General features: G+C 43.1%; 2 protein-coding genes across 5 annotated transcripts; both read right to left on the bottom strand.

Moving 5' to 3' along the window:
- Positions 1–374: 374 nt before the first annotated feature.
- LOC133170248 (transcription factor SPT20 homolog) lies at positions 375–5344 on the bottom strand. Its single transcript, XM_061303008.1, has one exon. The coding sequence runs from the start codon at positions 3639–3641 to the stop codon at positions 2661–2663; it is 981 nt and encodes a 326-aa protein (XP_061158992.1). The 5' UTR covers positions 3642–5344; the 3' UTR covers positions 375–2660.
- Positions 5345–5486: 142 nt separating this feature from the next.
- Positions 5487–23211, bottom strand: prr36b (proline rich 36b). Of its 4 annotated transcripts, none has more exons than XM_061303007.1 (6): positions 22866–23211; positions 15065–15744; positions 14720–14798; positions 10194–10393; positions 6928–10116; positions 5487–6840 (listed from the first exon to the last, which is right to left on the bottom strand). In XM_061303007.1, the coding sequence occupies exons 2-6, from the start codon at positions 15663–15665 to the stop codon at positions 6467–6469; spliced, it is 4443 nt and encodes a 1480-aa protein (XP_061158991.1). In that variant the 5' UTR covers positions 15666–15744; positions 22866–23211; the 3' UTR covers positions 5487–6466. The 4 variants fall into 4 exon arrangements, with proteins under 4 accessions (XP_061158991.1, XP_061158990.1, XP_061158988.1 ...); XM_061303006.1 differs by having other exon boundaries at positions 5487–9099; positions 9148–10116; XM_061303004.1 differs by having other exon boundaries at positions 5487–10116.
- Positions 23212–23401: the final 190 nt, after the last annotated feature.

The following is a 23401-nucleotide window of genomic DNA, read 5'->3' as shown; positions in this document are numbered from 1 at the left end:
AGAAAGAGAAAATATCAAGCTCTTATTTTGAAAGTGTAGCATATATTACCGCTTCATAACCATATTAATTACAGCTTGATGCAGTACACTTGAGTCTGCTTCATCCGGAGTCGGACCTGTTGCGGATAAACGGAAACTACAGCAGGAGGCGCTAGCAGCCGTATGCTCCATTTGTGAAGACATTCGTTGGCCATAATATTAGGTACAATTCTCCTGGAAACATTTTTTTTTCCAGACATAGTGACAGCATCACAAGTATCAGATTACAATATTTAGGATTGTCATTTTCTTATTCTACAAGATATGTAAATCACTATTTATTTGATATCTAATACACGTGGAGTGCATTTGCAAAGATGACAAATGCACAAATGTTGTCAACAACTGTTTTTATTTATTATTTGAACAAGCGTTATCTCAGTTTTGCACAGGAAGTGACTTGGCAAATGGAACACCAGAAGTCGTTGTGCGGTTAAAAAAACCCAAAAAACAAAAACAAGATCAAACTAACACATAATAACAACACAATTTTCAATGTAAACAGTTGTGACTACATAAACATGAAATTTGGACACAATATAGAGAAAAATGTGGAGGAAAGCAGTTGAAGAATAAATAACAGGGGACATTGAGGCACTCTAGACAATATAATTTAAATGATATACAGTAACATGCATTGCAAACGCTGGTTGTGCTCATTAGAGAGGGGATATTCATAAAACCTTTAATGAATTAATATAAATGTATAGCAGCTATTAGCAATATTACTGTCTGTCTTATAAATCTTATTTTATATAATATATAATATATTTTGTGTTTCCCACATTAGTTTAAAAAACTAGAGAATAGATGAATTGTGCACATGCTGCTTTCAAATGCCACACATGATGGCAGATATAGAAATTTTTAATACATAGAAAATTTCTTTTTAATAGTAGCAGTTCTATAAATATTTGTTGTATAAAACTTTTTCATAATACAAAGGCTAATGTCTCATCCAGCCTTTAGATGACACTGTTGCTCCATTAACGCATATAATTATCAGGTTAAGCTTGCTTTCCTACACTTTGAATAACACAAGATTGTAAAGACATATAAATGTACAACATACAGTGAATATAAAGTGTCTAAACATCTTATATCTGGGGATATTCAGAATTCACAGTTAAAGTCAGTTTTCAGATGATTAATATTGGTCCATTTTTCTAACCTTACCATTCCTTAAAGTGCTCGCTGAGCCTAAAGATATGATTGCATTTAAAAATGTTGGGCATTAATTAAATCTCCAGCAACTCAGTGTATCCCATGACCGTAGTAGCCACAAGGGGGCGCAAATTCCCTGTCAGACTTAAAAAACAAAGCAGCTGTTCCCCATGTGGGACGCTGTAAAAGTTTGTGGCTACTTGCCCAGTCATGTAATACACCTTTACAAAATTATTTATAAAATAAAGTGGAATATATAAACAACCTACTTTTTTTTTTCAAGTTTTTGCAAAATGACCTTACAAGAATAAAGATTCCCCCCATCCTCCCATCCCCACCAGCTACCCGCCCAAAACGGTGCATTGTCTCATCCCAAATAAACCCGTCTTCCCTCACCATGACATCATCGGTAACCTTGGCGACTCCCTGAATGCTGGCTGACCCAGGAAATGAGGCGACAGCTTTGGAATTTGAGAGGGATGACAACAACTGCACCCCTGACGCCCCCCAGCACCCTTGCAAGGCCCTCACCCGTCCATTGTGTCCCCTCCTCCCATGACAGCACAAGAAGGGCCTTCTTCTCTCCCACACTCCCTTCAGTCCACCATGACTGATGCTTCTATTGGGTCCATGAAATCCTGGTTGTCCGATGAAGTCACAGCAACACTTAATGACTGGATGCTGTTGAGTGTGCTCAAAGCCTTTTTAGACTGAAAATAATCCTATTTGATGAGTACAATAGTCTGTTTCATTTTTTTTTTCCACACTGAGGGTTTGGTGGGCCACTAACATGAACATCAGTAAACAGAACTTACCTGTGTGGACACTCCAGTTGACATGATAAAGGGAAATATAAGTGCCATTTGTCAGTTTGAGAAACATATACACACACTAGGTATACTCTCACAATCTGAGATCTAATCAAATAGTTCTAGAGAATTCTGAATAGAAGAAAAACACCATAGATGTCTGCATGGTCCACACAACATACATGTAAACGGAATGAAAGCAGTGCTTTTAAATGAAGACAAATTTAGCAGGGAAGCATGCTGTGATCATATTTAACAGTATCGGTACTATAAAACACTTCTGGGTTCAGAGGACTGCTATTTTGAGATTTTTTTAAAATACAATTTTGGTTGCAGTTAGTTTTTCCCATTTATTTGTGGTGTAGTTTCACTATCAACCACTAGATGGCGAGACACTATTTAGTTTGCCACTAAAGTTCAAGAAAGAAGTATTTCAGATGATCAGAGTTTTTCAGAATGTCCAATTCAATTCTATCCTGCTTACATGATTATTGATGTGTATTTTGAAATGATTAGTTAATTTGTCAAAGGGATTTTTTTTCAATGTTAAACGCGTAAATGCAAAATAATTGTGAATCTTGCCACCCAACTTACCAATCAGTGTGTTGCAAAAGACTAAACTCCTTTATGTCCTTGTTTCCCGGTTGACTAGTGTTGGGTCTCCACCTCCACCACAGTCCAGTCTCCAGGTGAGGAGGCCTCCTGGCCGTCTGGTGAGTAGCTGCTGACCGATGTGACGGTAGCAGCAGGGGGAGTGAACTCTTGCAGCAAATTGGGCCACTTGCTGCTATCGAGGCGATTCAAAGTTCCACCTGTCCCCACAGGTAGGAGAAGGAGGGGTGGACAGTCTCCATTTTCAGACAACATCAGTGTTTGGTTGATAAGCTGTTGAACAATGTCCACCTTTTGGTTCCACTCGGCTTCTTGGGGAGGGAATGGATGTTCCTGGAAGTCTCGCATCATCATCATCCTCCGTCCTTGCATGTTCCTGTTACGTTCTACTCTGGCGTCATCGTCCTCGTCGCTGGTCTCCATGGCTTCGTAGATGGTGCACAAACCGGAAGATGGCGAGAGCATGACTCCGGTCGGACTTCTTCTCAGCTGCTGCTGTTGTTGGATCTGTTTCTGCTGAATGCGGTACTGCTGCTCCAGCTCCAGTTGCCACTGTAGAACCTGCCTGCGTTGGCGATGCTCTTGCTGCTGCTGTTGCAGCTGCAGCTGCAGAAGTTCCCTTCTCTGTTTCTCCAGCTGCTTCTGCTGCTCAAGCCGGAGCCGCTCCTCCTCCAACCACTGCTTCTTCTGTCTCTCTTGTTCTTGGCGGTGGTGCATTTCTTGAAGCTTCTCCTGGTGATGCTGGAGCCTGCGCAATTGCTCCCCGTGCAAAGCACCGTACTCATCGATGTAAGGTTGTTCAATTTGAGCAAACTGCGCCGCAACAGTTGGGTCGATGGGCCTCCTGTTGCCTGGAACCAGCGCCAGGTAGTGACCGTTGGCTATGGGAAGGGCGGTGGAATGGTTCTGGTTCCGGTGGTCTTCCAGGGAGCATGTCTGCAGCCATTCAGCCACTTCTTCTCTCTTCCTGTCTCCTGTGAGACATTCAAGATCACTTTGTGCATCGGTTAGATGCATGCAGAAACTGAACGGGTGGCACAAGGACAAGGAGGAAGTGGGTTCGGGAAGATTCTGACAGGGTGAAGGTGCAACTCAAAAGGAAAGTCACATTCAGGACAACTGCTTGCTCAATCGCCTAGCAAGTGTAATATTTGTTAAAACATCTTATTATAATTAGTTTCATGTGTGTTTTAAGCTTATTATTTTATTGCAAAGAGTACAAATAAAATTGGGGAGGAATTTACTGATATTAACATCGCATAAAAAAGTAACACAGAACAGTAGCAACCAAGACTGTGACAGTAAAAAAAGTGAAAATATTTGAGCAAAAAATAAAAATTGCATGAATATTTGCATGGCATTTTGACATTTGACAAGACTTCACACCAGGAATGACTGCATCCGCATGATAACGTGGCCAGCCAATGGAAACGCTTGTCTCGGTATTAGTTATCATACAGAACAGCAATCATTCTATGCACAGACAATACACTGAAGATAGACAGGGAGTAACAAAGACAAAAGTGCACTAAAATGTTTAAAAGTATATTTATATTGTTTCTAATTTTTTTTATAAATTTATAAGCACCAGTGAAACTAGTGCCGTGATGAAATGTCTTTGCAGAATTATAATATAACCTGCCACAAACAAACTTAATATAAAATATTAATCAGAATGTGTTTTGACTAGTTGGGCTACGCAGAACAAAAAAAATTGGGGTTGGCTTCTCCTTTAAGAATAACAAAGAGTGATTTAGGAAATGTTGCCAATTAAAACTGAAAATTGCGAGAAATATAAATAATGAAGTAAAATACACGTGGAAAAAAAAATCTTCCAGTACTTTTACTTCATGCCATTGAAAAAGTGGCTTGGCTTTTTCTTCCTCACAACACTTTCCTAAAGCTTGATGTCCGCACTTAGTTTCCCGACTGCCATGTAGGGCTGTGATCATCTCCCTGATTTGTTTACACAACTGCCTCGTAGTAACCAAAACTAAACACATAAGGGTGAGCCAGGCTTGACTTGGACAGTACGCACATGCTCTATGTCACTTTAGTTTCGGGACAGGAGTGTGCAAGGCATATGAATGGGGATGTCAACATTCATGTGGCTTGTGCAAGGAAGGCAAATTGCACAATTGATATGTTTGTGCAGGCTGACAAAGCACAAAAAGATTAAAATCTTAATGTTGTTGTCTTTGGAGTGGAAGATACCCCGTGGAGATTTTTTTATTTCTTTGTTTTTGTTGTTTTCTCTAAGTGGACACAGTCTTAATCCTCTTTTCTTGTTGCTGTTTTTTTTAATTATTATTATTTATTATGATAGATTTCCAAGAGTAGTAAATATTTTTGTTCCATGCAAAAAAAGATTTCCTTTGAGGCAATTCAATCAGTCACGAGACTATTTTTCTTGGAATTTGGTTTTCAAAAAAGTGGAGAGGGAATTTTTTTGCCATATTACAAAAGCTAGTGTCAAGATGGTGCCAAAATGAAGATATGTTTTGAAACTCACTTAAACCGATAATCTTGATTTGACGCAGTGACCAAGAAAAATACATTAAATATTGTAAACCTGTTTTAAAAAGCTCCACAAAACACCTTAACAGTGATGGCCACCTACCAAAGATGTCGACTGGTCAAGTGAAAAACACACGAGCATGCTGGAGGGCCTTAGAATAACCACCGGATTCTTTTATCTGGCAAAATTCCGTTTGGGCATCACTTCCTGTTTGCCTGTTATTCCCATGGGAAGGAAATGGGCGGTCCCATGGGAAAATAAATCCATTGACAAATACACAGTGACTGAAACACAAGGGTAGTCATTTGCTGGAAAGACAGAGGAAAAATAAGAAACAGGAACAATGCCTTGCAAGGATGTTTTAATGGAATTTTGAAAGAGAACCTAGTTGTAAAACATTATTTTATGAATATACCTAGAGCAGAATTCCGTTATCGGGTAGTACACAGTCTTTTTTGCTAGTTAAACATGCAATATAGTATTGTTGAAAGAGTTAACCAAACGTCCACTATGGATGTAAAGCTGCGAGAGAGAGATGATGAGCAATCCGTGGCCGAATCACAAACGCTGGACTATTTCGTCTTTTCAGCCACGCGACGTTGTAATCTAGCCACTTAAAAACCCAAAGCCTGAAATACTGTATGCTACTTGCTCGTTATACACCTTAGCAATCTATGCAAACGACATAACCCGACACAGTTAAAAACGTCACCATAATCAATCTAAGACTTCCTTACCTACCTTGACACGTCTGTAGTGTAATACCTATCTTGCAACCCCCCCCCCCCCCCCCCCAAATAAAAACCTCTTAAAAGCGCATTGAGCGTGTTAAGTATCACTACGGTGAACGCTGAGTGTATATACACAAAATAGGGAGGATGGGGATTGACAAAAAGAAACAGAAACCAAATAAAAAAAAAACATTGACAATCGATTGGTAAAAACAGTAGGATAAATACAGTCCATTTTTTTTTTTCCCTTCAGTTTAAAAGTTCAGTCCCGTTGGATCAATCAGTCAATACCCTTCACCGAATTCGCAGTGTCTACTAGAAAATGCTCTCGGTTATGATACATTGGATCAATTTAAGCTGTAGACTTCAAAACGTGGCCGTAACAGTGAAGGAGCCTTCATTTTAAAAATCCCTACGGTCAACAACATTTTCTTGGTAATTTTTTTTCTTTTTTTAAAACAACTTCCTAATATCTCGCTCTCCATTTTGTTCTTCTAAACAATCTAACTCAACAGGAGAGAAGACAAACACTAGGTAAAGAGGGGGGAGGGTTGCGGGGGAAAAGGTGCATTCCAGGGATACTTGTGAAGGGCTTATACATTACCTTCAAGATAATCAGTCTTATCACATATGGTGGAGTAGTAGGACGGTTGGTTGTCATCTGTATTTGCAGATTCCAGAGGCCCGAGGTGGTGACTTGCCTCCAATGGATCCATCTCTTCCATGTGCTGTGCGCTAATCTCACCTCCAAACATGTAGTGGCCCTCATCTAGACCGGGTTGTTTATCTTCCGGAAAACTCAACGGCATCAAGTCCACAGGTCGGCCCAGGAGATCCTCGGCCTGAGCGGTAGCAGCGGCGGCAGATGGTAAGGTGAGCTCCTTGATGAGCGACGGGTCCTTGGCCTCCTCGGACAACTGCTCCATATTTTCTAGGGAGAAGATGCCTGGGCTCCTTCCGCAGCTCTCTGCCACGGAGTGGGCGTTAGAGTTGGACGTGGTGCAGTCAAAGCCGTATGAGGCCACAGAATTTGCAGACTGAGGAGTGGTCTCACCTTCATCCTCTTCACCTGCCGGTGCTTCTCCTGCCTCGCCATCTTCATCCAGGGCAGGCAAATTGCTTGTCGGAGTAGGACTTTCGAACGCAGCGCTTTCACCCATCATCATCGTCGGTGCATCAGGTTCATTGATCTGCATCTCGCCCTCTGTGTCGCTGGCTTCATCTACAGAGGTTGTAGGAGAAGACGGGGCAGATGCCGGAGCAGTTGGGGGTCCTGTTCCGGGGACCTCATCGGCCGGCAGCGTCTCAGCCTCTTCCTCTTCTCCGTCGCCTTTCTCCAGGTGAATACCCAGATCTTGCTCTAAGTCAGGCTGGAGTGAAGCAGGAACCGGAGTGTGTTGTTTATCAGAGCGGGATTCCACGCCTGAGCTGCTGTCGTAGTCACGTAGTTCTTCTGGTGTGCTCGTCTCGCTGCCGCTGTGGGCGGCCTGTGCTGGAGACTCGGGTATGCCTACAGCTGCCAGAGCAAGCTCAGTATCTTCAGGAACGGAGGTGTCCATTTTATAGAATGACTGCTGCTGCTGCTGCTGCTCAGAGTCTTGTCCTGAGAGAGAAGCCAAGAAACCGGTTTGGGCAGGGGACTGCATCGGGCTTTCGGACTCTCCTGCAGCGTGATCTGAGATCGGGCTAGGGGAGGAGACAGACGGGCGCGAGGCCGGCTGAGGCTGAGCCCAGGTATCTGCAAAAGGGTTGGTCTGACCCCAAGAAGTAGCGGGAGGATCTGCGCGATTGAGGTTGTCTAAATGTCCCTCCTCGTTGGAGTCCTCTTCTTCTGCATTGTCACAACTTTCTGTTACTCCGTCACTGTGCATTTCGATATCTTCATCCTCGTCGTCCTCATCTCGTTCTCCCTGCTGGAACGCTTTATGATGTTCCTCTGCTCTCTCCGAACTTAAATCCATTTCATCCACACGTTCGTCATCGTCGTCATCTTCTTCATTGGCGAGGGTTTCCACGTTGGGAGAGCCCATGAAGTTACCGTCGCCTTCGGAGCCACGGAGGCTTGAGTCAATCAGGGCGTCTGAACTTTGAGTACCTTCCAAGATGGCGGTGTGCTGGGTGCTGCTGAGGTCCGAAATGCCCTGTTGTCGGCTGCTGGTGCAGCTGCTAACGTCTTCCGAGTCCATTCCCAAGTCGTCACAGTGCCAGCCGCTAGAACCACCAAAAGCTGAAGGTCTGACTTGGAACTCCTCAGAGGGCTGCGATGTGCTCATATCAGTGATCATGGAGGAGAGCTGGTGGCCTAATCTCCTCTGTTCCTCATCTTCTTCATCCTCATCCTCATCATCTTCATTTATTTCTTCATCTGCCTTTTCCACTGCTACTTCTTTTTCACGAGGCGACGGCATGTCCCCCGAAATGAAATCCTCCGTGGTTGAGGCGCCCAAACATTGAGGCTGTGCCATCATACCAAACGTGTCTGTGCAAGTCATCCGATTCTCTTCCTCATCTTCCTCTTCATTTCTCCTCGTCTCCCATTCTTCATCCTGGTCATTATAGCCCTCGGTCGGGAAGTTCATCATACCGTGAGACGGCTGGGGATCAATATCACACGGCTCCAACGTCTGGTTCCTGTTCCAAGGATCTGGTTGGATATCCATGTTCAGCAGAGCAGCAGAGGGATTGTGGAATTCTCTGACAGGAGAAACCGGGACTGGTGGGGAACAGGGAGGAGACATGACGGTAGTTCCGAGGGAAGGAACCGATTCACTTGCGGACTGTTGGAATCTGAAAGGGTCATTTGGTGCTGGCTGTTGAAAATCGTAGGCTGGTTCATGAGTTAATCCAGCGCCTTGGTATGGCTCCTCTGTGAGCTGAGAGAATGTTTCATCAGGAACCTCGGGAGACATTTGACCTGCATGAACCAGTTCTTCTTTGGGCTCTGGTGTCATTTCTCGCAGTAGCTCAGGCTTTGATTCATGTAGGCTTTCATGGTTTTGTTCTTGGAATGTTTCTGGTGTCAGATCCCGTAGGACTTCTGGTGTTGTTTCTCGCAAGGGTTCTGGACTTGAATCATGCTCGGGTTCTGGTGTGTGCTCTCGCAGGGGCTGCGGTGTGATGTCATGCACATGTTCTGGTGTAAGTTCTGTCATAGATTCGGGGGACGATTCTCTGAGAGGTTCTGGTGATTGCTCTCGTTGGGGTTCTGGTGTTGGTTCTCTGAGAGGTTCTGGTGATTGCTCTCGTTGGGGTTCTGGTGTTGGTTCTCTGAGAGGTTCTGGTGATTGCTCTCGTTGGGGTTCTGGTGTTGGTTCTCTGACCGGCTCTGGTGTAGGTTCTCGAATGAATTCTGGTGTCGGTTGCTGTAAAGGCTCTGGTGTTGGTTCTCTGACAGGCTCTGGTGTAGGTTCTCGTATAAATTCTGGTGTAGGTTCTCTGACAGGTTCTGGTGTAGGCTCTTGTATAAATTCTGGTGTAGGTTCTCTGACAGGTTCTGGTGTAGGCTCTCGTATAAATTCTGGTGTAGGTTCTCTGACAGGTTCTGGTGTAGGCTCTCGTATAAATTCTGGTGTAGGTTCTCTGACATATTGTGTTGGTTGTGGAGTCAGCTCTGGTGATGGTTCTCGTGTAGGTTCTGGTGTAGGTTCTCGTATAGGTTCCGATATTGTTCCTTGTTGAATTTCTGATGTTAGTTCATGTACTTGTTCCGGTGAAGCCTCTGGAGTTAGAACTGAAGTTATTCCTTGTACGTCAAAGGATGATGCAATCTGAGGAGCCATTTGTTCGGCGGTATCTTCATGAGATTCCACCAAGGCCACTTCAGCGGGTACTTGTGGCTCATCTGACCCTGCAATGGCCATGGCTGCACTAGCAATTGCTGCTGCAGCAGCTACAGCAGCAGCAATTTCCTTTCCACTTCCAGCAGCTTCTTCTACTTTGGGGCCACGCTTCACAGGTGTCGGGGTGCTGCTGCCCACAGTTTTCTTGGCGCTAGTATTCTTGGCTGCCATTGTTTTGGAGGCAGGGGTCTTTGAGACATCCTTGGAAGGTGCTGACTTATTCTCTTGTGTTTTGGAACGATTTGGTGTCTTTGTGTCCGAAACCTTGCTTACGGGTGCCTTTTTGGTTATACTGTCGGATTTTGAAGCGAGTTTGGGCGTTGTTGATTTCATCGTTGCAGAAGGTCGGCTGAGTGGAGAGTCTGCGGACCTTTTGGCTGCAGGGGTGGATGATTTGGTAACATCTAGGAAGAACAACACAAAGTATGGATAAAAGAACATACGGGAAGGAAAATATCATCACAAAAAGAGAACGCTGTACCTTTTTTTGCAAGGGTGATGTTTCTAGATGTTTGTGATGTTGGAGTTTTGACAGCAGAGGGAGTAGATGAGGCTGATTTGGATGCGGCGTTGGAAGTTTTAGGGGTGGCAGGTTTGGAAGTAGCTGCAGAGCTCTTGGTTGTAATGGTGGAGGGCGGTCGAGTTGAGCCTGTGCTAGGACGGGACGCTGTTGTGGGTCTGCTGAAAGGAAAAATTGGGCAAAAGTAGCAGACAGGTTAGGAACCTCAGTTCAATGTGGACAATCAGCAGAGAATCTTTGGTTATGCTTCACTCTGTGATCCAACAGGTTAAATTGAATCACTGAAGAAACGTTGTAAACAAAACCAAAGGTGTCTTGCCGCTTCATAAATAAAGGATAGTCTTCTCTTAATTAATTGGATTAGATTAGTGTTGATTTAGCAGTGACCGTAAACTGACTTCATCTAACACAGATGTGGCATCGGACCTAATCCTTATGTAAGCCGTTTAAGGAAATTGATCTTAACCCCCAAACTGCCCTCTGTAGGACTAGTTTGTTTACAATTTGTAAAAGTGCATAAACTTCATTGAAGAAGCATTAAGTGGGACAGGAAGTGAATGAAAATGTACCCTCGAGATGCATCATCCCTTTTCTTGGTCTCTGGACCGATACCATCTCATAATAAAATGACAGTATGCATCAGCCTGCGTGCTACGATCGCCTGCCTAGACCCTGAAGCTGACTGTGTGTCAGTTCTGAGTAAAGTAACCTACATCGACAAGGCTATGGTGAGCAGTCTTCGGGGTACATGCTACACTAACCGCCAGTTTCTAAATAAAGACTTGACGGGAAGAGAACTGTGCGGAAAGCAAAGACGGCTGGGGCCACGTTAATCTTTAATAGTGAAAGGAAGGAGAGAAAAAAAAAAAGAAAAAAGACTTCTCGGCTTCTCCTACTTGCACACGCATGGTGAATGAGCAAATCCTGTGTGCAGGCCACAATTTGGAAAATGTGATGGAACATAGTTTTGGAGATATGAAATAAGAGCAGAATCAACAGCCCGTAACTGAACTGGGATGTTGTAAAAGTACAAAGTATTGAATTTAAATGCGGATATTGTCACTAAAATGTGGCGACTAAACGACTTTGTGAATTGAAAGCAAATAGATATTTAGGCATGTTGTTACTTTATAATTTATTTGGGGAAGTTTAAAAATGTAGGGAAAGGCCTGCACAGATGAACAAAGGTCCTTGAAACAAGGAAAAAAAAAAAATGATTGTAGCAAATAACCCCTAAATTAAAATAAGTCATTGGTTAGCAAAATTGGTCTTAAAAAAAACTTTTCGTGCCTCGATACTGGATTTTTCTTTTGCAGGCGGAATATTCAAGGACAGCGTTCATGTTCGCCTTGCCGTCAAAGTAAAAGGGATCATCTGAAATGGCACGACTACTTTATAGAACGCTGGAAAAGAACTAGTCCACTGAGAGAGAAAAACGAGAGCAGGCATGTTGAGAGGGAAACGTTCATCTGATTACACGTTATTTTATCTCTCTGCGAATGAAATCGGACTGAGCCGCAGTTGTCGGGCTCTGGTGCGTTTGGAGATTACAAGATGTTTCCCCAACGTTTGGCAATATCTGAAAACAGTGCGACGTAGATAATTGAATTATTGTAAGCTTCTATTCATTCTGTGGCCATGATCGCTTTCAGCTGAATGACACAGAAGGCACACTGTGGTTCTGAAAAGGAGGTCACTTGGCCCTCATTATGAAAATTCAAAACATGGCAAGTAATAAAAAAAAAGAAAAGAAACAAAAACAGCTGCTTTTTTTTTTCTTCTTCCCCCTCTCTTCATTTTCACCACAGTGCATTTGAGTCAATGTTAATGCCAAAAAAGGCATTGGAGATGCAAAAATCAGATGACTCATGTGGCTAGTTGCTATGGGCAGACTGAGGCACACAGCAAGAAGCAAACAAGAACTTTGCCTGAGGAGTCATGATAACGCTAGCTTTTGTTGCAAATAGAAATGTTCTCAATTATTAGCTGAAAAAAACATGGCTGCCTGCTGGGGCTGATTTGTTCCCCTTTCAACCACCAGCCAGTTTAACATTTAAATAACGGGATTCGCTATCGAAAAGAACGATTCCCCGCAGCGAAGGCAACACAAATCGCGACGGACGGACCAAACCCAGCCCTCCAAAGATCATTTTGGCATCATATTATAAAAAAAATATTTTTTCAAATTCTTAATCCAGAAGCTGAGACATCGGGGAAAAGATGCAATCATGCGAATGAGGGCACTTAGGGGATTTAATTGTTGGAGAATTCTGGCCTCCAAATGAGATCATGACTGTTGTTTTCCCTCCGCTTCCATTTCTCCGCAGGTGTCCTAACCAGACAATGGTAACTGCTGGTTAAACTCGGTCACACTGGTGATAAATATTAGCGAACAAAAGGAGTGCTGTTTGGGAGAAAAATGGAGGGCGCAAACAAGCCCATATGCAATAACACAAACAAAAGATAAAACAGATTGAGTTGAGGTTGGCACACCAGGTTGACGGAATTACCAAATGATTCGACGAGATGTCTTTAAACTGTTTTTCATATGTGTTGTCCTCGTGTTGGCCCAACAGCATTTGGTAAGTCCCAAAGCTAAACTAATCCCGGTCAGCGCTATTAACCTTTTAACAATCCCATGAGATTCAGTTCAAAGAGCACAACACGGTCAGACCACTCAACTTTTTATAATTTATTGTCTATCATTTTAAATCATATTATATTTTTTTATTATTATAATTATAATAACTATGATTATTACATTTATTATTATTATGTCCCCTGTGGGGACAGAGCGGTACAGAAAATGGATATTATTTTTATCACATATGTGTGTGTATGAACACCCACAAACACACTTTTAGATCCCAATCCACCATGACGCCATTGCTTCATCCACTCACCCCTCCCACTGGTGATTCCCACTATAGCCATTTGCTAATAAGGTCTGCGGTAGCAACCTCTATAAAGCCAAGCCGACCAAAATACTGCATTGCCCAGTCAACGGGCCGCGCCCAGAGCAGTGGCGGTGATTTACGACCCCTGCAATAGCGTCTGGGGCGAGAAACCTGACGACCGCACGCATTTACTGTCGGAGCATTACATCAGCGGGCAATTTGTTAGATCACAAGGAGGGCGGAATTGAATCCGCTGCAATCATTTACTATCCCAGTGGGACCATCAACGAGAAAAAGACCGTGACTAATGAGAGCATGGGCGGCTGCGGGCATGACGTTGGAAAATAAAAGCAAGACTTTAAAGTTCACCTGATGGCCACAATACGAATCTATTCTGCAGTTTTAATCTTAAATACAGTTTTTTTTCTCTCTGTGTCCATGCGCTAAGCATGACAACTGGGACACAAGGCATGGAGCCATGTATACACCAGCGCCATTTTTGTTTGACTTCACCGTGCAGCATCTGCAGGGAAAGCAGACACGTGCACCCTCCCATCTCCTTTTCATTCCGGTATCATGCCGACAAATGAGCATATGCTCCGTGATGACATGCTGTTCCCGAGGTCCGAGCTGCACATATATAGCGCAGCTCTGGATGTAAATACAGAGGCCATTAAAGATGGCTAGTGAGAGTTCCCAACATGCCCTTGTCATGAGCTTCTACCACGGTATAAATCTGTAATCTGAGTGTAATCTCCACAATCCAACTGCGAGCCAAGCCAGGTAGAACAGGAAGAGGCCCAGAGGACACCTAAATTGAACTTCAGTGCAGCTCGCTTAATTCTATTGCCTAACACAATCCTATTATTATAAATGTTTTGTATTTAAATGTTTAGGACAAACGCTTTGGTGCATGGTTGTCTTTCTCACTGAACAGTGTTTTTTTTTTTTCTTTCACATGCAGACCTATAAAAAGGTTGGGTGAAACCCTTTGGGGCCTTCCTCTAAGGCTTGTTTCGACATCAGGTGGTCTCTGGCCTACTTAGCACCAGTGTGCCTCTTCACAGGATATCATTGTGACTTATTGCTACGGGGTTGTGTTTATTTACCATAAAAGGACCTTTGTCAACCTAGTTGAGGGTTTTATTTCACTTTTTTGCCAGCCTGACTTTCTCAGTTGGTCACACAAGCGCATCATTTGGTCGCATCCTATTTTCTTTTGTAATAATCAACAATTGAATTGACTTATTTCATGTTTTTAATGACAGCACGAATTTCTTAGCTTTTCACAAAGGGACTGAAATTGAAATCTTTTTTTGGTTGATATATCCATTAATTGAAAAAAATATTGAATATAATTATTAAAATAATCATTCATTGCTCATGTTTGTTGTTTGAACAGCCAAATTAATTAATTTGTGTTTGTTGTCATAAAATGAAAAAAAAAAAAAATCACAAAAATTTGACCAAGGTAGGAATTGTACTGTAATAATTTGGAATGTTTGCAATTTCCTGGGGGAAATCATTTTTTTTAGGACCCCAATATTAAATGACACATTTGATTTTTGATTGACTTCATGTAACACCTACCTGGTCTTGGAAATAGGGGGCTTATCTGTCTTCAGTGCAGTGGTGGGCTTTGCTGAAGTTGTCGAGGCAGGTTTAGGAGCTGTGGAAAGGAAACGGGAAGGTGACAATAGAAGGATTATGAGGAATGTGAAGAACAATGTATTGTACATTATGCAATCTAGGTCAGACACTTTTCTTTCATACAGTACGCCGTTCGCATTGAGGGCAAATGCAGCAGTCGTTCTTGCGTGTCTAATTTGTGTGCTGAATTCATCTAATGGGTGTGAATGGATTCCATTTCCCTCGCAGCTGACAATGTCGTTTACATTTCTCCAGCAAGGTTTCATTTGTATCATTTGGACCAACCTGGAGGTTTCTTGGCAGCAGTTGCCGTGCTGGTTCTAACACCGTTAACCGCTGCGGATGTTGTCTTCTTCATTGCCGTGGTTCCTACTGTGGACTTGGCGCCATTGGTGGCAGGGGATGCCGTTTTTCTTTCAATTACTTTCACCGTGCTCCTCGGGGCCGGGACGGCAGCTGTTGGTTTCTTTGGGGCTGCAGAGGTTGCCGTGCTCTTTTTATCCAAGGTAGGTGTGGTCTTTTTGGTCACACCGTTGCTCTGGGGCTTAGACAAGCCATTTGATAGGCGGCTCGAGGCCGTGCTGGGTCGTGAGCCAGATGTGGTCTTGGTCAAGGTGGTGGCTTTTGTTTTCTGCATGGTCTTGGTTGTGGTCTTGGCTTTGGGGTCTGCCGAGATTTTGTTTGCGGTCTTAGCGGCTGGAGATTCCTTGGACTTTTCTAGCTGGGGTGGAACCGCCTCTTCAGGCCGCTGTGCCGGTTCCTCCTCCCCTGCACCGGATCCCTGGCTGGGTTCCTGCCCTGTACCCGGTGATAAGTCACCTACTGGATCGGATTCTAAAGTTTCCATTGGCTCCAGTGTTGCTGTGATAACCCCATCTGGTTTCATCTCCTCTTCTAGAGAAGTGATCTGTCCAGTTCACTTCAGTTTGAATTGGATTGCTCAAGATCTGGACACAGGTCTTTGTCTGCAGGGACAAATAGTAAAAAAGCAAAAAACAAAGTTAGTTTAAAAAAAACAAAAAAAAACACAGCAATAACAGACAGACATTTCTTTTCCTGGAATGTTGTTATCATTGAGAGTCACACACACATAATGACATAATAACCCAGTTAATATCTTTGACGTCTATAACCGTCACTGGCACTGAACGAGTGAAGCAATTTTCTCAAAGACAATTCACACTTTATTTCAGATAATAATGTCCGCGCACACAAAAGGAAAGTCAGTCAGGAATGCCTTCGATGAGTGTGGACACGCTGAAGACACCATGAACAACTGAGGACATGAGACAGGATGTGAAGCATATGAGGGCAGATAAAGGGCAACCATCTGTGATAAAAGCTGTCATCTATTATCAGCCTCAATTTTACAACATTTTCATTAGGTACTAACCGTTAGAATGGGGTGAGAAGAAAAAAAAAATGAAGGCATGAGTTGGACAGACTAGCAGGAAACATTTAGAAACGGAATGAGGACCTGGTTTTTGGTCGTGAGGCAACCTTAAAGGCATTAGGCAAAGCAGAGGCCAACTTGAGGAGGATGTTTGGCCTGGGGAGCTTGGGAACAAAGAGGCGGGTGGGAAAGAGAAGCAGAGAGAAGAAAAAAACAAAATGTGAAAAAAAATGAGATCACTATGGAGCGGTATTTGCTCGTCTGACTTTAAAATCCAGACATGTTTCATCATCCTACTTTCCACTGACCTAATGGCGTACAGCGCAAAGTCACTGTCCTATTTCTGGAAGGCGACACATCATCATCCCGGCGTTCCAAACTTTGTGAAAACAATCTCTTTTTTTTCTTTCTCTCCTTGTTCCGTCCTCCTTTGTCAACTCGTTCTGAGCAAACTTCACTTCTTCAATGTCCCCACCACCATCATCACCCCAACCCTTCTCGCACCATCCTTTTTGCCTTTGCACAGATGGCCGGAGCAGCTGAGCTCAGCCAGAGGGGAGAGGCCCAAAAAAAAAAAAAAAAAACAGCCCATGCAGTCATACACACTGCAATTCCAATATGCTGGACCAACCTGAGAAGTTGAGTAATGACAACGGGTGGCTGTGAGAAAAGCTGCTTATACCCAAGCCTTCTTCACAGGTGGATTTGAAATGCCAGCAAAGTTTAACAAGAGGCTTACAAATAAACTGCTGTGAAATTTTTTTTTTGAAGAGCATCCTACACGATATGATGGTGAGAATAATTCCTAAGAGGGTTTTGTTATGATTTCATTTCACCTACACACACTTCCTGACTCCTACTTCCTAAATTGTTTCCTTCGCTGTTTCGGCCAAACAAAAGCAGAAGAAAGCAGCAAAGAATAAAAACTCTGCTTGGTTCTTCATCACTTATGTTGCCATTGTGCCCGTCTGTGCGGCCTTGTCATAAGTACTTGCCTCCCACGATACATTTTCCACAAGCCTCAATGATGAGCCGCACACTTACTGCGATCAAACAAACCCACACAAATACTTCGAAACCACACCAAAAAAGTTTTAGATGAAACTAGCCTGCAACATAAATAGCGTTTTTTTTTTTTTTTAACACATTAGGGTCTTGCGGTTAGTTTTGTATTCCGGAACAGGATGTTTACTTATGTTGTCATTCTTATTCCACTTAATACTCCTCAAAATAAGCTAATAGCGATCAAGGCGGCTATGTAAGGTGAGCTCATCCCTCCTCGGAATCATCCCTTCTTAATACCCGCACTGGGCCATAAACAAAACGTGTGTGTACAGTGCTTGGATAAACACTGTCAATAACTGGAAGACGTCCAGAGCTGCATAGAGACCGACCAGTAAGCTTTACTGGATGTCTAGACACAAACATGCTGTGCTTGAATAATCAGGTCAAATCATCAGCATATTTAAACACAGACGAAATTTCCATCGTTCTGTTTACACCAAATCAGCTTATAAATATGACAATCAAATTACCGTAATTTTCGGACTATAAATCGCGTTTTTTTTCATAGTTTGGGTGGGGGGGGGGCCACTTATACTCAGGAGCGACTTGTATACATATATATGTTTTTTTCCACTTTTTGGGGCATTTTATGGCTGGTGCGACTTGTACTCCGGTGCGACTTATAGTCCGAAAATTACGGTAGCTTGAAAATTAAGTTTGCAGTATATTCAATCGCACACTCTTCATTGCCTCAATTTAGCCGGCCATCCGTAGGCAAGTATGAATTGTGTGAGCAGAAATTCAAGCCTGCTTTCACAGTACACGAGTGTGTCCACACAAATGCATTCTGTGGACCTTCTTCTATCCCCGGGGCCTACTCCAAATAGTAATCAAAGAGAAGGATTGTGGGTGGGGGAAGGAAGCAAGGATGCTGGGGGTGGGGGAAGGACCATGGTAGAAAAGAAAGTGGGTTTTGTTGCTGATGCAGCTTTTTACTATCGTGGGTAGAAAAAGTCTACACACCCCAGCACAAGGTATCACATAATAGGATTATGGCCGAAAGAGTAAAAGTTTTGAGGTTTAATCTTGATCTATTTTTTATATTAATTTGTGGTGACTATAACATTTTGATGGATTCATTTCAGGTTCATCAATAAGACGGCCAGGATGCTATGGGTCTGGGGTTTTTTTTGGGCATGGTTAATGAGCGTTTGTTGCCCTCTGACCCTGTAATTGATGTGCTTTTATCTCACAAGATGCTCAGCTGCGGGGCTCTGACCTGTTCATAAAGTATTCACGTGACAAAAAGTTGCATTTGCAAGCCGTAGCAAATGTCTGAGAAACAGATCGTTTTGCTTTAATAAAATATTGTATTTATAAAGTTCAAAGATCTGAAGCAGAACATTGCCAAACTTTATGAATATTTTACTCTTCAATTGCTGCCAATAGCCTGATTCGAGTGACCTCCAATGGGACAACATTATGAGTGTGTGAGTGTGTGTCGGGGGGTGAAAGTCAGAATCAAGACGCCCCATCCTGGCATGGGGCCGAAGATTGCCCATTCAATTGCCACAAAGGCACAACAGCAGTCTGGATCATCCATCCCGGTAAATTAAACTCATGAGATGTAAGTGATAAAAATCATATTATGCTTAAAGAAAATTGACAACAATCTCAATATGACCAAAATTTCAAGGAGAATAGCCGATCCTAGCAGAAAACTGCAGAACATTCAAACTACTGAGCTGCCTGTATCAACGGAACACTTATCAGAGCATAAACATTCTCCAAACACCCCCGACTTGAGGTCAGGAAACCAACCGCCTCTGACCATCACACAAATTCCAAACAAAGCAAGCTGCTTTGAATAGACAGTGGAAGCCGCTGAGCGAGCAGGGAGCTTAAGGACGGGACATTTTCTCCATTACAATATATTGCATCACGATTTACCAAAATTGAAATACATCATTTTAAAAATGACATCACTGGTTCCACAAACCTACCTTGTGCAGAAGAAACCAGCAATCGTGCACGGAATTGTCAGTTTCCAGTTTTTGTGTCTCCTTGTTTACTTCAGATGTTTGAAATAGAACAGCAGGTTGCGTGACAACCACCTGGTTCACAGACACTGTACAAGCGATTAGAAAGGCTGCTACTAATCCTCGGGACTCGCTGGACTTTCTCCCGAAGATTTTTTTTTTTTTTTTAAATGCCCTTGAATGCTTTCGAGATAGTCGTGAACTCAATGTGGCCCAGAAATGAAACAATGGTGGTGATGAAGAGGTTCAGGCTCAGTCAGCCGCCAAACAAAGAAGGTCGAGACGGTGACAAGGCCCCAGCCGTCTTGGCCCTGATACAGCCTGGATGGTGCCCACCACCTACCGAGACTTTCAGGGACGGTTCAGAGCTTTAATATTGATCCCACGAGACAACGCAGGGAGTCTAGCTAGCACCTCCGTAGAGGAAGTGCATTAGTGGGGCAGGTGTTCCTCTGATGCTTTTAACCTTTCCCCCCCTTGGAGATAAGAACGATGGCGGGGATTCTTTTCAAGTCCACGCGTTGCATAGAAAGGATCCAGCAACAGGCAAACTAAGGCTAATTTGTAACTTGAAGAGGTGCTGGATCATCTCCATAATGGGCTGTCTGCCCACAAACAGGCTCCTCTCTGAGGGTAAATGAGATCAGCCGAGCTTTGGACCAGCTGGTGGCTTGGATGGCTGACACAAGATAGAAGAGTTACACACATACACACACAACGGAAGAGGTAAAACCGAAGCATCTGGAGAGGGTGGAAGAAATGCACCCCAGAGGCTTCATCACTTTGGATTTTCGAGTACATGGACTCGGACCGGGCTGGTATAAGTGGAACAACTGTGTCCATAAGAGGATTATGACCTGTTTGGAATGGAACAAGGCACGTTCCAGATGGAATCTGATCCTGTCGCAGGAAGATAAACAGTGTGGACGGTTGACCAGACACACAAAGCTAATAACCACAACTACATCTACTGCCAAACTTCCTGCAACTGCAGTGAGCATATTTTTGCTAATCATCTTCGTGTATTTATAGAAGGCAACAGAAAAAGGATTGTCCACCCACTAAAGGCATTCCGAAAGTCCAAACACAACAAATTATTGCAGCTGCTTGTGAATAAAGCCCGAGTGCCAACTGCAGGCCCGACCGACCGTGACAACCTATTCTCATCTTTGCCTTCAACAAATGACGTAGAAACCGATTCAGAGATGTTTCCACAGATTGAATCATCTTAAATGGAGCTTCTACTGTTTTTGTTGTTACCATGGCTTAAAACAGAGCTAACCAGAACATTTTTTATGACGCTTTGGGTGGAGATCATGAGTTGTGGATGAAAAAAGACTGATGACCAGAGGCATAGGCTTGCCCTTGTCACAATTGAGATTTAGAGAACTGCGTGGGGGGGGGGGGGGGGATTTTATTGTGAGTCAAAGATTCAGCCAACACCAGTCCTTAGGCTAAGGGCAACCTGACTCACAAGTCTATTAATGCAACAATCAACTCCTCTCTTGGTTTGAGAGGCCAGCTGGGAGCAAAATGGGTCATTAAATTCAAAATGGCCCGAAGACACAAGCCTCCGTATAAAAATGACAAAATCATTAACTTGGTAAAATAATGGCCTGTCTTTTTCTTCTTTTTTTTTGGCCTTAAAATTATTCATGATTAATGGATAGGATATTTTCAGGATTTGATTCAACTTTTATTTTAGGAAGGCGATGATATGATTGTGCTCATTGAGAATGAATTTGAATAAATAATTTCAATTGAAAAGGTGCATTAAATGAAGACTGAATAATCAATTTATTATTTTATTTCACTTGGCTGACTTGCTGCATGAGAAAATTGATTGATTTGTTTTGTGACGGTAAGTAAGATTTTGCAAAAATGACTTAACAGATTTCAATAAAACTATAAAACCCGGGGCAAGGAAAATCCTAGTCTATTTTTAGCACGATCTAATCCAGATGAACATGAAGAGATTTTTTTTTTCCTTACACTTTTGAACATTTTCTTTCATTCAACAACTAAGGATATCTACAAAGTCTAAAGATGTACATTTCTGTGTCTACCCAAATTAGGATCGCTCAATCGCGCTTGAGGTCGGCGCCCCATCTGAATGTCACTCTTGTTTTTTCTTTACAAAGGGTGGCAGCTACATTACAGACTCTTTACAATTCGTCTCAACAGGGTCCACATCTGCTAGTGACAGGGCAAGAAATGATACATGCTACTAAGCATGCACCAAGTACAACAATAAAATCTTAACGACAAGAATAAAGTTATGTCACGTAACATGCGTAACATTAAAACCACTTTTGCATTTTTCCCTACAAGCATTGTCCGACTTTACAACAGATGTCATCTATTATCTCCCAAATCAAGCGAAATGACCAAATTAAAATAAGCCAGCCTTTTAATGGGCGCTAAATTCAATTTCATGTGATTGCATTAGGCTTTGGTCTGTGTGCCTTGCCGTCCGTCTCTGTCCTCCATTTCCCTGCCACGCCACCAACACTGTGAGTCAGCCATTCTCTCATCTGTGCACCATGGGGGCGGACAAGCCCATGCATTTGCCCACCTTTCGTTTAAGAGTAATGGAGTGTCTCCGAGCCCTTTGCGGTTGAACCTTAGAAGTGTTTTTATTAGTCAAACTAAAAATGCTAAAATACTTTGAATGATGCCAATCCCTCACCCATCTACGCCCACAAAAAAGACCTACCTAACCTCAAAGGGGGAAATGACAGCATTATGGAATAATGTTTTCTTACGTTTGTACGTTGTTAAATGCTTTCGGTAAGTAATTCTGTGGCAACTGGCAGCCATCTCTCCTCCCCATTGTTCTAGTGGGGGTGTGTGGGTAATGTGGCTTGTTGCGCTCACTCACCAAGTGAGTGTGTAAAGGAGCAGCCCTCCAGCCATAACTCCTAAAGCACAATAGATGATCACTTTTAGGGGTGACATTAATCAACCGTGATCAAATTCCAGCCTAAATCTTGGGCACAGCCTTCCTGGCTACATTTTTAACAAGTCTCTCCTGGGTGATTTATTTATTCATGGTGCCTCCGTGAGTGAATATAAAAAGTTGATTTTTTATCTTTGCTGCAAACAATATGATTTTTTTTTTCTTTTCCTAAATGAGACAAGAACATTGCTCAGCACTCAGCCAGCACCCCCAGAACAATGGGCATCCGCGACATGGGGAAGGGGGGGATGAAAAAGAGGGGGTCGATGGAAAAACACTGATAATTGCATATGTGGAATGTAATACACATTATCTTGATAAAAAGAGGGTCGTCATTTTATAAAACGAGACTGCATATTTGATGGAGCAGACTTTCGCCGGCATGGTGGCGGGTTCTGTCTGCCACCGCCCCATCAACCGGTTTCTTCCATTCTGAATGTGAAATATATAGAAATATATCATCAGAAAGAGAGAAAAAAAGACATTTTGATATTGAGATGTTATCATTCAGACAAACTGTTGAGTCGCGGTGTAATAACGGGGTCTATGCTTTTAACGCCAGACAGCCGATGAAAAACTGAAAGGGCGTTCAAGTCAGTGACGTTTTGTTCAAATTGGCATTAATTAGCCAAAACGAGTTACAAATCGACGCTAACGTGTTAGCAAAAAAAAAAAATCTCGATCTCTTACCAGTCACTGCAGCGGCGAGCTAGCAAAATCCTCCCCAGCTACGCCCAGTGTTAGCCGCTTCGCCAAGACTGGCTTCCTCGAGCCGGGTATTCAAAAAGAAAGAGAAAGTGAAGATGAGGCGCAGACGGGAAAAGGGAAGATCTTCGGAAAAAAAAGACTGATCGGGGTGCTGGACAACAAACTTGTCGGTGTCAAGCGCCGTTTTTTCCACAAGTGATGCTTGTGTTCGCTGGGAGGAAGAAAGACAGAGAGTGACGCTTCATTAAGCACACACACACACACACGCTCACACACTCTCACGCGCGCAGACCGCTGAAGGGATGGATGGACAGGCGGTGGCGAGAGGTGCCTTCACTTGCTATTTTAAAGTGGGAAATTTGACAATTTACGAAGAAGCCGCTCGTTCTTGACATAGAATTAAAAAAGATTAGTCCCGCCAGTATTAAGATGCCGCAAATCCATTTATTGTTGTCATATTTAAATACTTGCTGCATATTCTGAGGAAACCTTTTTTTGTTACGATTTGCAAGAAGTCA

The sequence above is a fragment of the Syngnathus typhle genome, linkage group LG17 (assembly GCF_033458585.1).
Source record: "Syngnathus typhle isolate RoL2023-S1 ecotype Sweden linkage group LG17, RoL_Styp_1.0, whole genome shotgun sequence".
Taxonomy (NCBI): domain Eukaryota; kingdom Metazoa; phylum Chordata; class Actinopteri; order Syngnathiformes; family Syngnathidae; genus Syngnathus; species Syngnathus typhle.
This window is presented reverse-complemented; position numbering and strand designations above follow the sequence as displayed.